The sequence below is a fragment of the Ophidiomyces ophidiicola genome (assembly GCF_022830035.1).
Source record: "Ophidiomyces ophidiicola strain CBS 122913 chromosome Unknown scaffold_6, whole genome shotgun sequence".
In the NCBI taxonomy this organism is placed as follows: Eukaryota; Fungi; Ascomycota; class Eurotiomycetes; order Onygenales; family Onygenaceae; genus Ophidiomyces; species Ophidiomyces ophidiicola.
In genome coordinates this window covers 243,102-256,702 of record NW_026054646.1, presented here as the reverse complement: position 1 = coordinate 256,702, position 13,601 = coordinate 243,102, and the positions used below count along the sequence as shown (strand labels likewise).

General features: G+C 53.8%; 3 protein-coding genes across 3 annotated transcripts; 1 reads left to right on the top strand and 2 right to left on the bottom strand.

The window, feature by feature from the left end:
* Nucleotides 1-1,280: 1,280 nt before the first annotated feature.
* LOZ57_002246 (uncharacterized protein) lies at nucleotides 1,281-2,995 on the top strand (the record flags this gene model as incomplete). The annotated part of the gene is made up of 5 exons (XM_049251322.1): nucleotides 1,281-1,600; nucleotides 1,670-1,740; nucleotides 1,847-2,318; nucleotides 2,414-2,484; nucleotides 2,568-2,995. 5 exons carry the CDS (start codon nucleotides 1,281-1,283, stop codon nucleotides 2,993-2,995), a joined length of 1,362 nt encoding a protein of 453 aa, XP_049109622.1.
* Nucleotides 2,996-5,353: 2,358 nt separating this feature from the next.
* On the bottom strand, nucleotides 5,354-5,717 carry LOZ57_002245 (uncharacterized protein; the record flags this gene model as incomplete). Its single annotated transcript, XM_049251321.1, has 2 exons — nucleotides 5,354-5,553; nucleotides 5,639-5,717. The coding sequence occupies 2 exons, from the start codon at nucleotides 5,715-5,717 to the stop codon at nucleotides 5,354-5,356; spliced, it is 279 nt and encodes a 92-aa protein (XP_049109621.1).
* Nucleotides 5,718-5,857: 140 nt separating this feature from the next.
* LOZ57_002244 (uncharacterized protein) lies at nucleotides 5,858-13,347 on the bottom strand (the record flags this gene model as incomplete). The annotated part of the gene is made up of 7 exons (XM_049251320.1): nucleotides 5,858-6,460; nucleotides 6,535-6,647; nucleotides 7,163-8,129; nucleotides 10,684-11,558; nucleotides 11,611-11,703; nucleotides 11,765-12,709; nucleotides 12,786-13,347. 7 exons carry the CDS (start codon nucleotides 13,345-13,347, stop codon nucleotides 5,858-5,860), a joined length of 4,158 nt encoding a protein of 1,385 aa, XP_049109620.1.
* Nucleotides 13,348-13,601: the final 254 nt, after the last annotated feature.

The window sequence follows — 13,601 nt, the reverse complement described above, 5'->3', positions numbered from 1 at the left end:
GCTGGGGGGGGGGGGGGGGGGGGGGGGGGGGGGGGGGGGGGGGGGGGGGGGGGGGGGGGGGGGGCTCGCTTGGGGGAGTGTTTGGCGTCGTGGCTGGCGGGCGACAGCTTTTGCCGACGCAGCCGCCTCACTAAGTAGCGACCTAGCGAACGGCATGCGTGGGAGACGACGACGACGACGTTGACGACAGCGACGACGCCGCCAGCCAAGCCCAAGAGCGCTGGACGGTGCTTGTCCCGCGCCTTCCAGAACGCTGGAGCTGCGTTCTCTTGTCTGATTGTGGGTGTCAGGGCCAGGAGCCCAGAGCCTGCGCCCGGGAGGCCCGCGAGGGAGGCCCGCGAGGGATCATGCCTGTAGGCGCCAGATGAGCACACGGCTGGTCGGCGGGCGAGTTGACTCCTCTTCTAGCTAACTAGTTAGTTAGTTAGCCCACCAACTAACTAGCTCTCCGGCTAACTAGCCCACGACGTGATGCGACTGACTAGCTGCGTCGCTGCGGTGACTGCTGGCATCCTGGGGACGATCCACGGGCCCTGCGCTGCCCAGGCACAAGATCGCTCGTATTGCCGGTGGGCCGCGCCAAAGCCAAATCACTCCCTGCAAGCCGGGACCTGCATCGCGCGCTGGGCGGGCTTTTTGTGTTGCTGCTGGCTGGCTAGCTGGCTGGCTGTCTGGCTTTGCTGGGCTGCCGCCCAAGCGCTCGCTGGTTGACCCAGACCCAGAGAGAGAGAGAGCAACCCCCGCCGCCCGCCAGCGCCAGCGCCACACGCTTTCCACCGCCCACGGTTTGAAAGCAAAAGGCTAGTGAAGAGAACTGAGTTAGCTAGTGAGCCTGCCAGCTCGCCCTGGTTCCGCTCGCCCTCCGTCCCAAACGGGCTCGTCCTGCGCCCTGGAGAACCGCCCGACCCCACCAAGCGCGACTCCCGAAGGTTTGGACGTCTGGAGCCCAGAGAGTGTCCGCTCGCTTGCCCGCGCTCGTGTTGGGTGGTCCCGTCATGCACTGCACCCGTTCTTATATAGGGCCCGCGCGCCCTCTCTCCCAACCCCCCCCCTGCTGGTGTCCTCGTTTCTCACCCCATACCCATCTTCTTTTGTCTGAGATCTCTCTCCGTCTCTGCTGTGTCTTTGCGCCCAAGGCAGATGGAACCGCCGCCCATTGGCTCCCGGCGGGTCTTGGTCTCGCTCTAGATACATCCGCACTCTCCCAGCTTCACCAACAACAGCAGCAACGGCATCTTGAGCGCGGCTTCGCTTCCGGCCTGACTTGACTTGCCCCCGTCATGGCCGGTGGCTTCCATCCTCCGCCCGCCGTCATGGCGTCCTGGCCACGGCCCAACTACGTCAACCCGCCCACCAGGGGCGAAGGTGTGATGATCGTGGCCCTGGTGCTGGGCGTCCTCATGCTCATTTTCGTCTCCCTGCGCGTGTGGGTGCGCTTCCGCGTGCAGCGCGAGCCCGGCGTGGACGACTACATTGTCCTGGCCGCCGTGGTGCGTGACCCCCGATATATCGCCTTTCAGCATGCAACTATGTTCTGGTCTAACGGTGGTGTGTGCCTTCTAGTTGCCGGCCATTGGCCTCATTACTACTCTCTGCCTGAGTATGTCCAGCTATTTCCCGCGGCTCTCTGCCCATTCTTTCACGTGCTGACCGTATTGCGCGCCTTTAGTCAGCCCTTTACACCTAGGGTATCGTCATATTTGGGACACGCCCCTGAAGAATTTCGTCCCGATTCAAAGGGTAAATAATGCTACTCCTCTCTCCCACCTCGGCAACTCTTTTTTCTTTTTTTTTTTTTTCTTTTTTGAGAGAATACGAAGGCTAACTTTATGCGCCGTTCGAATAGCTGAATTGGATTTCACAACTTTTGTATGCATATCCCTGTCCTGCTCACAAGCGGATAGCACCGTGCTGATACATCTTTTTTTTTTGTCAACCAGCTTCCTCCTTAGTAACATTTTAACGAAAATCTCTATTCTCGTACTATACTTGCGAGTTATCAAAGGCACAGCAAACAAAATCTTCCTGCATGTCGTCCGCGTGGCCATCGCCATCCTCGTCCTGTATGGAGTCTCGGGCGTCGTCCTGCTGTGCCTCATGTGCCAGCCCCTCGACGCATACTGGCTCCAGTTCGACCTCCTCCACCCACCCAAGGGCTACACGTGCTGGGATGAGAGCATCCTGCCGATGTATGCCGTCTTCTTCAACCTGTGCACCGACCTGATGACGACGATCCTGCCCATGTTCTTGTTCAAGCAGCTGAAGATGCCCACCAGAGAAAAGCTGTCCCTGGCCGCGGTGTTTGGAGTGGGGTTCATGTAAGTCGTTGGGCGCGATCTTCACATCCCTCTTTCCGTGGGATTTTTACGTACCTCTGCGGGGAGGATATGTTACTGACTCGTGACGTGTGTAGCGTGTGCATCTCCAGCATCATCCGGGCGTACTACTACCATTACGTCTTTTTCAAAACATACGACATTACCTGTAAGGGATCCTTTTGTTTTTTTCTTTATCCGGCTTGATGGTTCTGGACTGCTGTTGCTAAACATTCTTGCGTTGCAACACAGGGCTTGCGTATGACGTCTGGATGTGGACCGTGGTCGAATGCCACCTTGGAATCATCGTCGCGTGCGCACCGCCGCTGCGACCCCTGTTCAAACGCTTCCTGCAAACCGCCATCTACGGCAGCTACGGCGACCACAGCTTTGGCAGCCGCGCGAAAAACAGCAAGATCCGCGACGAGGAGCACGACGGCAGCCACTCGTACGCGCTCAAGGAGGGCATGCGCCGTGGCAAGTCCACCGAGTGGGATAAGGACAGCAACTCCAGCTCGATGCCGCTCGAGAGACCCGCCGGCAGCGCCGGCGTCACTGCCAACAACACCAACAGTAAAAACAACAGCAGCGTCCACCACAATGGCATCCTGCGCACGGACAACTTTGAAATCTCCTACAATCAGAGCCCCACGCCCCAGGAAACTCGCGCCCACGTCTGAGCGGAAGGCCCCAAATAATACTCCATTACAACAACATGAACACTTATCTGACTAGCTTTGTGGGTTCGCAATCGACGTCACCGCGACCCAGCAGTCAGTCTTACCTTTCATTTTATCATATTGTTTCGTCGGCGCCAACTTCGCATGTCATGCAGGAATTTAAATATAATCCTACCGCTACTACTCCTACTACTACTACCACCTCTCTATCCAGCTTAGCCGACATGTCTGTGTGTGTTGTGTGGCTTTCCGTGTTTTCCTCGTGTGTGTGCGCTCAGACCAGGCTGTCCAGTGTGTTAATGTAACGCATTTTGTTCGCATGCGATGTGACTAACTAACGAGGCCACACGCACCCCTAACTAACCCCGGGCTGACTAGTCGTTCTTGGTATGGGACCGGCCGCTCCGGTCGGAGGGGCATACGTATGTATATGCACAACACGAGAATAACAAATGTTGCTTCCTCGGGAAAGCCCTTTTTGCTAGTTTTTGCTTTTCCCCCTCATCTTTTTTTTTTTTTTGCTCCTTTGGTTCCATTCTCACGGGCTTGTTGCTTACTACTGGCGGCGCCTTGTCTTGAGCCTAATTTTTTTTTGCGAACTTTCTTTTTTTCACGAGTCAAATGACAAGAAAGGGGAACGGAGGCGGCTTTAGGGCAGTGCTGTTGACTAGTTTTTTAGCCCTATTTTTTTCGTTTTTCATTGTATATACTATCACTACTACTACTATAACTCCCACCATTTGGACTAGATGAAACAAGAGAGAAATACTATAATAATAATAGACTGTGCAATCCCATACATCTGTATGGCTTGAGACTACGCAGTAGTGGAGAACCCTAAATGCAAGGTCGCTTCGCGGCCATGAAACCTCCGCGCGCATGCTGCTGCTTATGACAATGGAGAAGTTAGCCCGAGGTTTGACGTTACGAAAGGTCCGTGTACGGAGCATGCGTGTACTACTTACTAATGTCTGTGTGTGTGCGCGGGCGTGAGTGCAGGCCTTGCATTGCGTCTTGCAGCGCTCAGATTATATTGGTATGGACAAGATATATATATTTTTTGTTCTTTCTGTTGATCATTGGCTTGGGAGATGCAGGGCTGGTTTTTTGGGGTGATTTTGTCCTTGGGACATGCAGAAAAATAATAGAGACCCAGATATGATTGAGAAGAAGAAAAAACGCCCCCCCCGGACCCTGCATGGCTCTCTCTCTCTCTCTCGATCTCCTACGGCCTTCCTTGCCCAAACCCCTGGCACACTCAGAGTCCACCTCTAATAATTCGTTCCATTATTATTCTCTTTCTTTGCCCTAACTAACTTCTCCGTACTCCGGACAACTTCCTTTTTTTCGTTTTCCTGTCCACCGGGTCCTTATCTTTAATTAACTAACTAGTTAACCCAAAAAAAAAAAAAAAAAAAAAAAACGGCAAACGGTTCCCGTCCTAGCCGCGGGGGCCGTGCGGGGGGAGGGTTTTTTTTTTTGCCCCAACACCACGGCGAAAACGCCGTATGTAACTAGTAGTTAGTAGTTAGGAGTGCCTCGAAGCCCAAGCCCGAAAGAAAACAAAAAGGAAAAGGGTGGGAATGGAGAAAGGTGGAGTCTGGGAAAGTCTACGGAGTATGCTTTTTGGTTTTGGTTTAGTGTAACTATATTACCCCGGAAAACCTTCGGTGGGCTGATGACGATCGAGGCGATGATGATGATGATGGGCGGACTGAGCCAGACGACAAAGAGCGAGAGAGCATAAGGCGAAGGGCGCAGGCTAACCAACTAGGTAGTGATAACAAGCTGCTGGGCGTGGTGTGATGGATGTTGGTTTCGTTGGCTCGGTTGGTTGGTTGGTTAGCGAAACTGCCCAGTTGCCCGACTCGAGTCAAAGTACGGCTAAGGAGAGTTGAAAAAGAGGAAAATGGTCTGATGATACTGGACGGTAAGGTTAGTTAACTAAAACAAGAACCGCCGTGGAGTGGTTTGATGTCGTGTTTCGCGTGGCTTTGAGGGTGAGCTAATGTAGTGAAAGCCACTCAAATCTCATATGACCAAACATGTTAAGCCAGAAATATGCAGTGGTTCCGGTAGCCTACGTTGAAACTACAATGCTGTTTGTTGTTGATGGAAAACCGGTATTCCGTGTATGGCTTGTCTGGTCTACCTCTTCCACGGCGGCTATTCTGTATCTTGATCGTGGACCGGGCTGCTGAAGAGGGACCTCGGGGATAGAACTTGGCTTGCAGGGGATAAGTTTGTTACCGAATGTATCAGGATGCTGCTCTTCTATCGTTCTTCTTGTTTTGATGGCCTATGTGGCTGGTTCTTAAATTCAAATTCAGATACTGGTACACGGGATTTTTTCACCTTCTACTTCCTCACTGAATGCGCGCGGATCCATTCATCTTGCACAAGTTCCTTTGCAGAGCTTCGCTTGCCCGGCTCCCACTGCAGCATTTTCCGCATCGGACACAGAAACTTCTCCCTGTCATCCTGTTGCTCCTTGAGAGTAGTTTCTCTCTTTTCGAGTGGAACCGGATCTTGCAACGGAATTCCGGCACAAAACTCACCTAAACAAGTTAAGACAGAATACAGAAGAGATGAGAAGGGTGAAAAGGGACGTCAATCTGGAGGAAAAGAAAGCAGATTGCCTACCTTTGTCTGAAAAGAATTTGCTCGTGAGCCTTCCCTGAGTAAGGAGATTAGGCGGCGGAGGCCCAAGAAGGCCGATCATCTCGGCGAGGTGTGCTCTACTCCGGTAGGTCTGGAGCTCTGGATCATGGCCAGTAAACAGGAACTCGCCTTCGAACATATCCCACGCCACACAGCCTGCGTTCCATATATCCACGCTGTACGACCATGGAACCTCGAGGATCAGAAGTTTGGTTGGATGTCTTCCAGATGCTCATCAACATCTCCCGGCATGGCTGAGCCAAAGTCGCATAGCACGGGGGGAGCAAAGTCCTTTGGCATTGCGAGCTGGCGGGACTCGTAGATGATGCGACCATCGTCATCACCATCTAGCTCTTTCCGCGCACAGGGCGTTTGAAGCTCGCTTGCCTCAAAACGGGTGAAGACCGAATCATCAGCGATGCCGAGCATGATGTTATCGGATTTGATGTCGCCGTGGATGATCTTGCATTCGGAATGCAGATAGTCCAAGGCTAGAAAGAGATACTGCAGGACAGCGGCCATGACCGGGACCGGTAGCCTGTGAATTGGGTTGCGGCGAAGAAACGTCAAGACGCTCTCCCACAGGGGAGGATGTACCAGGCATCTGTGTTTGTCCGTGGGTCCATGAACTTCAAAAGAGTCAAGAAGCATCCGCACGGCGTTGCGACCAGGATGCGATTTTCGAGCCTCGCTCCAGGCGTTTGTACATGGTGAGCTCGCCATCCAATTGCTGGCCCATGGATGTCGATGTGATGAATACCTTGAGGGTGACATACTTGCAGCGGCTGAGGATTTTGGTTGGTTCTAGTTCAGGCCTTCAAGATAATTATGAGGGTTATGGAGATCGGATCTTACTTCATGTCCCGCGCAAGCCACACCGTCGAAGTTGCTCCATAGCCCAGTTTGCCGACAACTTGATATCTCTCATTGAAGACCTCGCCAATGCGCACGGGATAGTACCGCGCCGCGACGTATCCTGGGATCGTCTCTTCTTCGATTTTTTGAGTTAGTGGGATCCGGGGAAAGTTGGGATTGGAAAAGCTTAGGGGCTTCCATCGTCTGAACCGGGCTAGGAAACGCAAAAGTGAGGGAAGCATCGATAGAAGATGACTTGGCTGATGCAAGACTCAGCGGTGATGGATGGCGTTGGGTTTGATGTCGGCGATGTTTAGTGCGTGTATCGGCGTGGCCAAGACCGTCCAGAACGTCGTCGTCTGGGAGTGTGAAACCAGACAGTAAAAAAGTAACTAGTTAGTCGTGAGAACAGCAAGGGAAATGAAAAGGCCTCTCGGCAGCCGGTGCATTTCCAGTCTGGCCAGTTAAGTTACATCTGATAAGAGCTGGCCTTTTGTTTCATCCTCAATCCAGCAAACACAACCTAAATTCTGTCCTCCCCCTCCGCCACCTCCACCACCGCCGCATCCGTAGCCCGTTCGGCGCTGGTTCGGGGGCCAGCCACCCTCGCCCCATGGCGCGCTTGTCTCTCGCCTCCTCCTCCGCCTCTACCTCTGCCTCTCCCTTTGCCTCTGGCTCTGCCGTGACCCGCCGGCGCGGGGCCTGGCGCCGCGCGCATCCAATCCGGGACATGCGGTGCCAGCGCTCCGTTCTCCCAGATCACTCCCAGTCCGTTGCGCAGCTCAACCACCACGTCGAAGAACTCGGTTCCCACGAGCTTCTGCGACTGCTGCTGCTGCTGCTGGCCACTGCTGCCGCTGTCCATGCCTTCGCTTAGGACCACGCCGTTCTCGCTGATCCAGAACGGACACCCGGCGGCCAAGGCTTTCTTCACGTCGATGTAGATCAAGATCTGCGAATCGAACCTCATCCCTGAAATCACCTCTAGGTGGTCGGCCCCTTCATCGCCAGTATTACCCCCGCGACGACCACCACTCTTGAGCCTCGCCGGCACCACCACCTCGCCCGCCGTGCCATTCGGCAGCACGGCCGACAGCGGCGGGCCCGTCGCGAAGTGGACGTGGTTCCGGCCCATGCACTTCAGCCCGCCGGCGTGCAGGATCTGCGGCCACGCTGCGTGGTACGTGCCGTGGACCACGGTCGGCGGCAGTAGCAACCGGTCATCGTCGTTTGCCGCCGCGGAGAGCGGCCTGAGCAGCGACGAGGCGTCGACTGTCTTGATGCTGTGGCCCTGGCGCGCGCGGATCAGATAGTGGTGCGGGTCCGGGTCGTGCGCGCTGGCGGCGATTGCTTGCGCCGTGGCGTCGTCGCTAACCACGGGCTGTTGCTGCTGTTGCTGCTGCTGATCCTCTGTCGTAGGCAGTCGAGCGCTCGTCTCAGGCGGGGTTTGTGATTGTGGCGCACGAGCAGCGGGATCGGCCTGTGGGGCAGCTGCAGCACCAGCACCACCAGCAGGCGGCGCGTAGAGCAGGCCGAAGCGCTGCTTATCGGACGAGGAGACGGCGGCGACGACTTCGGCGAAGCTCACGTCCAAAGCCTTCAGCTTCTTCCACCGCAGCTAGGCGCCGTCGATCAAAGGCGTTAGCTCGCTTGTATCATATCAGACAAAGGAAGAGGGCTGCGGTACACACACACCAGCTCGCCGACGTTCGCGTAGCCCTGGCTGTCGATGCTCACGCCCTCGCGCTCCGCGGCGTGCCGCAGGATGAAGCTCAGGGCCTTGGACACGGCTACTGCCCGCGAAGGTTCTCTCCGGCCCCCAGCTCCTCCTCCTCCCCGCCCTCCTCCGCCTCGGGGGTGCGTCCTCGCCATCGACGAAGCCGGGGGCAGGCCTGGAGGGTGATCGGTGGGGGATGAGACGCAAGAGCTTGTGTCTGCCTGCCGATCCGGGTGTGCGCGGGGGAAGCAGACGAGCGGCGGATGAAGTTGGACAGGGTTCGAGATCGCTCGATATATTGCGAGAGGGGGTGTTCTGCTGGGTCTTGGTTTGTGACGATGTGGGATGTGGTACTCCGTAGGGAAGCTGGCGCCGGCGCGGGGCTGAGATGTGCAGGTTGCCAATTGTATACGGAGTAGGGAGGAGTAGTCAGTTTAACTATGTAGTTAGTTCTAGCCAGCTGTGACTCAGACCGTGGCGGGTGCTATTGAGCTGATCGCACGGAGGCAACACGAACTGCCCAGGCTGCTACGTATAATTACCTAGTACTCCGTAGTCCTGTAGAATCGCGATGCGCGGCGACCCCTGGCTGACTGGCAGGCATGGCTACGCCCGGAACCTCGACCGAGGAGGCAGTTCGAGACTCACCGTGTCATCATTCGTTTACGTATTTCGCGGGTTCTGGGTTCACCCGATTAGTTAACAGTACATGTGGAAAATAAAAACCGGCCAGGACGAGGTTTTTTTATTTTGTCCGACGAACAACTTCCCTCTCTAAATCAGAGGCTATAAGTCCCCATAGTCTGACAATCGTCGATGCAGATGGCCCGTAGCCGAGCTGGCAGGCACGGGCAAACCCGGAACCTCCTTTAGAAGGCAATCCAAGGGGCGTGGGTTCGAGTCTACCCCGTCGCATCACTGATCAGCACTGGTGCGAAAGCAGTCGACCAATAGTCGTAAGGCAATGCACGTGCGAAAATAAAAGATCGGCATAGAAGGGCAGGACAGTATCACGGGATTTGGGTCGGCCCGTTTGAATCGAATTTGCCTAGGCTTGATCTGATTTACAAAAAAAAAACAATCAGCCAGGATTTTTCCTCTGAAAAAACAAGGGGTTTTTTTGCCCAATGCACGTCCAACTCCTTGAATCAGAGAGGTTAAGACCCAGCCAACGGACAACATCGGAATAGGCTGGCAATCCGTCGATGGCGATGGCTCACGGCCGACCTGGCAGGCGTGGGAATGCCCGGGCCCTCGCTCGTCGAGGCAACCCAAGAGGCGCGAGTTCGAGCCTCGCCCACCGCCATCGTCCCCCAGCGCGTAATTCGCGGGCGGCAAAAAAGCTCCGTGGAAAAAATTCTTCAAGGTGGGCTATACACAACTGTATAAGCTTTCCGTCGCGGAGGCCCGTTCCGTGTCGCGCTAACCTTACCCCCAGTACAGTATCTGTACTGGGGGGTAAAGGCAAAAGAAAACAAAAATAAACCACGTCCAGGGTTTTTCCTCACAAAGAGCACTACTGGTGCAGGCTGGGGTTTTTTTTTTTCGATATTGCTTAATTTATTTGTTGTACACAGGATAAGAATCCGCCTCGTCACCAACCAATAACTAAACCTGAGTTCAAGAACAAAACCTTTCGAAAACAAAGCTCCTTCCTAGTACTCCGTAGCGCAATTCCCTGTTAACTCCTAATCCTTCCTCGTCCTGTTGACCAAGGGGGTATCTATCATTCATTCATTGTAATGTACATTCATAACGCTGAGAACGCCAAGAATATCAAGACGACCCGTTGAAGTTGACAATCTGTCGCGAATAACTCACAACTCAATTTCTCCCAGCAGTCTGGAGTATGCCTGCCAATATCTCAAGGTAAAAAAAAATCAATCCGCAAACCTCATTATCGTTATCCGTCGCCTAAATATTAAGGTGTTCACTGGGGTAGGAAGTTCCATCAATAAAATGAAGTTAACCACCAATTTGCTCCTGATATACCTTTAAGGTGTCTCCATCTTGCATATCAAGTGTGTCTGGCGTGTCCAGGAAAACATGCCAATTGACGCCTTGAGCCCTTGACTCAAACCTACCCCTCGCAGACGCAGTTACAATCGTCAGCCGGACACGTGTTGTGATTGTCAAACCACGCTTTCGCATGATGCCCGTGGGTGCCGTGATTGCATTTGATGCAAAAAACAAAAGATCTCTTCAGTCGGGTTTCCAGATCGTTCTTGGGCTCGCCCGTAGTGCCGGGTCTCTCGCGGGGGTCAGGCAGCCCAAGCCATATCCCGCACACGGCACACCGTGGCAAATGCCGTCCGCATTTGGGGCAGCTTATTCCGGTGATTCCTGAGCCGAGAGGGTTGGTGGGTGTATGGTGGACAATCTCCGAGCTTGGCTGCTCAGGTTTCGTGGCTCGCTGCACAATTGGTCGAGTACAGTAATTGCATATCAGACTCACTTGCTGCGGCGGAGGTTTCATCAGCTTCCGGCCATCCCAGGTGGTTGCCAAATTGCGTGACGCAATATCGAATCTGGAGCGGAAAATTGGTATATCCCAGGCAATGATCTGACGACGATAAGTCTGCCGCCAAGCCTGGAATCGATGCTCGTTAAAAGGGTCGGAAACAAAGCGCGGAACAGTGTAACTCATAACTAGAACTGCAGTCTGGATGTCGTTGAATTTCGTGATGTATGACTGGAACAAGTCCATTGCAGCATGGTCAAGACCCGTGAGCACGATGCCTTCAATATCTCCCTGCTGTACAGCCTCCATGGTCGTTTCACGAATGTATGTGGAGAGTTTTTCGTCGGGAAGCCAACGCAATGCAACTTCCACGCGAAATTTTAGAGGAAGAGTCGTCTCCTGTAGAATCGAGTCCCAATACCCAGTACTGACCAAAGCAAGGATGGCCCGAGCAAAACAATCGGTAATTTCTTTCGCAATCTCTGTGCAAGTATCCTCCCACCCTGGATTCATCTCTCCTCCTCTGGTAGCTCCAGCAAATGCCATGGCTAAAAGTTTATGCGCTTGGGTCTGTGGATTCCTTCGAAGAACCTGAAATGCCAATTCTTTCTTATCTTGGAAAGCGGCAAGGGCGGCAGCTTTTGTGAGGTGGCCGTTTTCGATGCACTCGTCGACGATTTGCTCCAGGCTCTCCGTGGTTTCTATGGCATTGCAGATGCGCAAGCAGAGTTTGCGCCGTGCTGCAAAATCTGTTTCGCACATCTCCATTTCCGGGAGATCCAACTTCTCAACCAACTCTTCAATAAGCTTGTTCACATCGACATCATCATCAAGCTCTGAACTGGCAAGCCTATTCTCAAGACTCAGACCTAGAAGACTGTTAGTTACGGCCAATACGATACGAGTTTACAGTAGGCCTACCGAGATTTCCGCTCCAGATACTCTGGACACCCAAATAATTCATATCTACTCCGCGGACTATCATCGATTCATTCGAGGCTCTTGATTTTGAACCTAAGTAAAGACCACACTGTTAGTCGAAGGAATCGTAAGAGATTAATTGCGGTATGCTTACTGCTAATCCAAGCCCAGAGGTCCTGCAACACTGGATCATCGGAAACAATGTCTATATTTTTGGCTGGGTTAAGGCAGTACCCTTCCTGGCAACGTAATTTTGGAATCCTCATCAACATAAGTAAGTCCTGTACTTCAGGGAAATCCGAGCGCAGCAAGTCTCTTTCATGCAGTTCTCTGCTCGACAACGGTGGTGTATAGCTCGAATCTGAGCCAGCTTTCTCTTTTTTCTCTAACTCTCGGTCGTCAGCTCGATCGAGGATATCATCAACTGCCTCTGCAGCTGTCAACTGAGTCACTGGAGCTAAAATTTCAATCTCCTGTTCGGGTTCAAACGTCTCACGGGCTATAGCTCCTTGAATTGAGAGACCGACTGGGCAACGAATTGGGGGAATTCTGTGAACTGCGATGCTCTTGTCGTTTAAAATAGTGATCGCTTCCAAGTCATAAGAGCCTAAGTTTAAGAAATCGAAAGCGGCAACTCGCTGTGTCGCATCTTCGCTGCGAGTCTTTGGAGGGTGCCCGATCTGAAAGTCCCGTACAGTTTTCGTATAGATCGGCTCTTGATAGTCTTTGCCAACGGTCTTCTCTAGGGTAGCTCGATCTTCTTCCGAGATGTACTCTTTAGCCAGGTGATAGGCTCTGAATTCCCCAGTATCCGTCAACATGCCTAGACGACCCCGCTGCGTTTGCGAGTACTGCAAGCTCCAGATGGCAGCTCCAGCCTCAATATCAGGCTTCAATTCCAATGCCTGACCGGATTCAGTGGCTCCTGATGAACCACCAGCTGTGGTCAAGTGTCGAGAACCCGAACGACGATCCCAAATGCAGATTGAGGCGTTTTCATGTGGGGTGCAGGAGGCGAAGTAGTTCTCGTCCCGCCAGTCGATCGCGAGGTGATGGATACACCGAGTGGAAAATTGCATCGCCGGATTCCCCGGGCCATCTATATAAAGGAAGAAAAACGCGTCAGGAAAGAGTGATTCTTAGGCAAACAACAGAACGTGATAAGGGGGGCATACCTCGGATGTCATACAGCCTCAGGGACTGTCCCTTCATTCCAGCAAGCAACAGATTTTGCTGCTCTCTAAAAAACTTCACGCTCACGACCGGCTCCCCGTTTGCAAGCTTTCTCAATGGGTCAGGAACCTGACGGTCCGTCCCCCCGCGCGCTGCCCTGACTGGACGCTGATTGGGATCCCAAATGTTAAGACAATGGTCTCCCCGAAACTTGTCCAGGCCCGCTGCAAGTATCCCGCGGGTGTTCCAAGCAAGCCCATGACAGGCTCGCTGGGTCTTCGCGGGCAGCATAAGCGGAGCCTGAGCGCCGTTGTCCAGGCGAGCGACGACGACTTCTCCCGACGCGTGCCCAACCGCGACGAGATTCTCCTCTGCGGGAGACCAGTCGAAAGAGCGAAACTCCGTTGCATTGGAGTAGCTTGCAAGCACGTCGTAGGTCAACGTGAACTTGTCAGGACGCGAGGCCACCTTGCAATGCTTGAAGGCATGCCCCTTGATATCGACGACGAGGAACTGCTGGTCGTCTGCCGTTGAGCTCGGAGCCCAACGAATTGCCGTCTCCATGTTGGCGAAAGACCGGAGATCCGAGTCCACCAGAGCTATCTGGTCTGGCGAGAGGCCGTGCAGAGCTGCTTCATCATCATCAAAATATGAAGGGAAAGTGAACAGTGGGGTGGGCGGAGCTAAGCTGGAGCTCTGTTGCTCCATGTCGGGCCGGCAGTTGTTCCGAAAACAGTGGTCAAGAAACAACAATTCGGAAGATTCTCACCACCACGAGAGGGGAGAAAAGAAAGAGGAACAGCCAGAGCAACAACAGA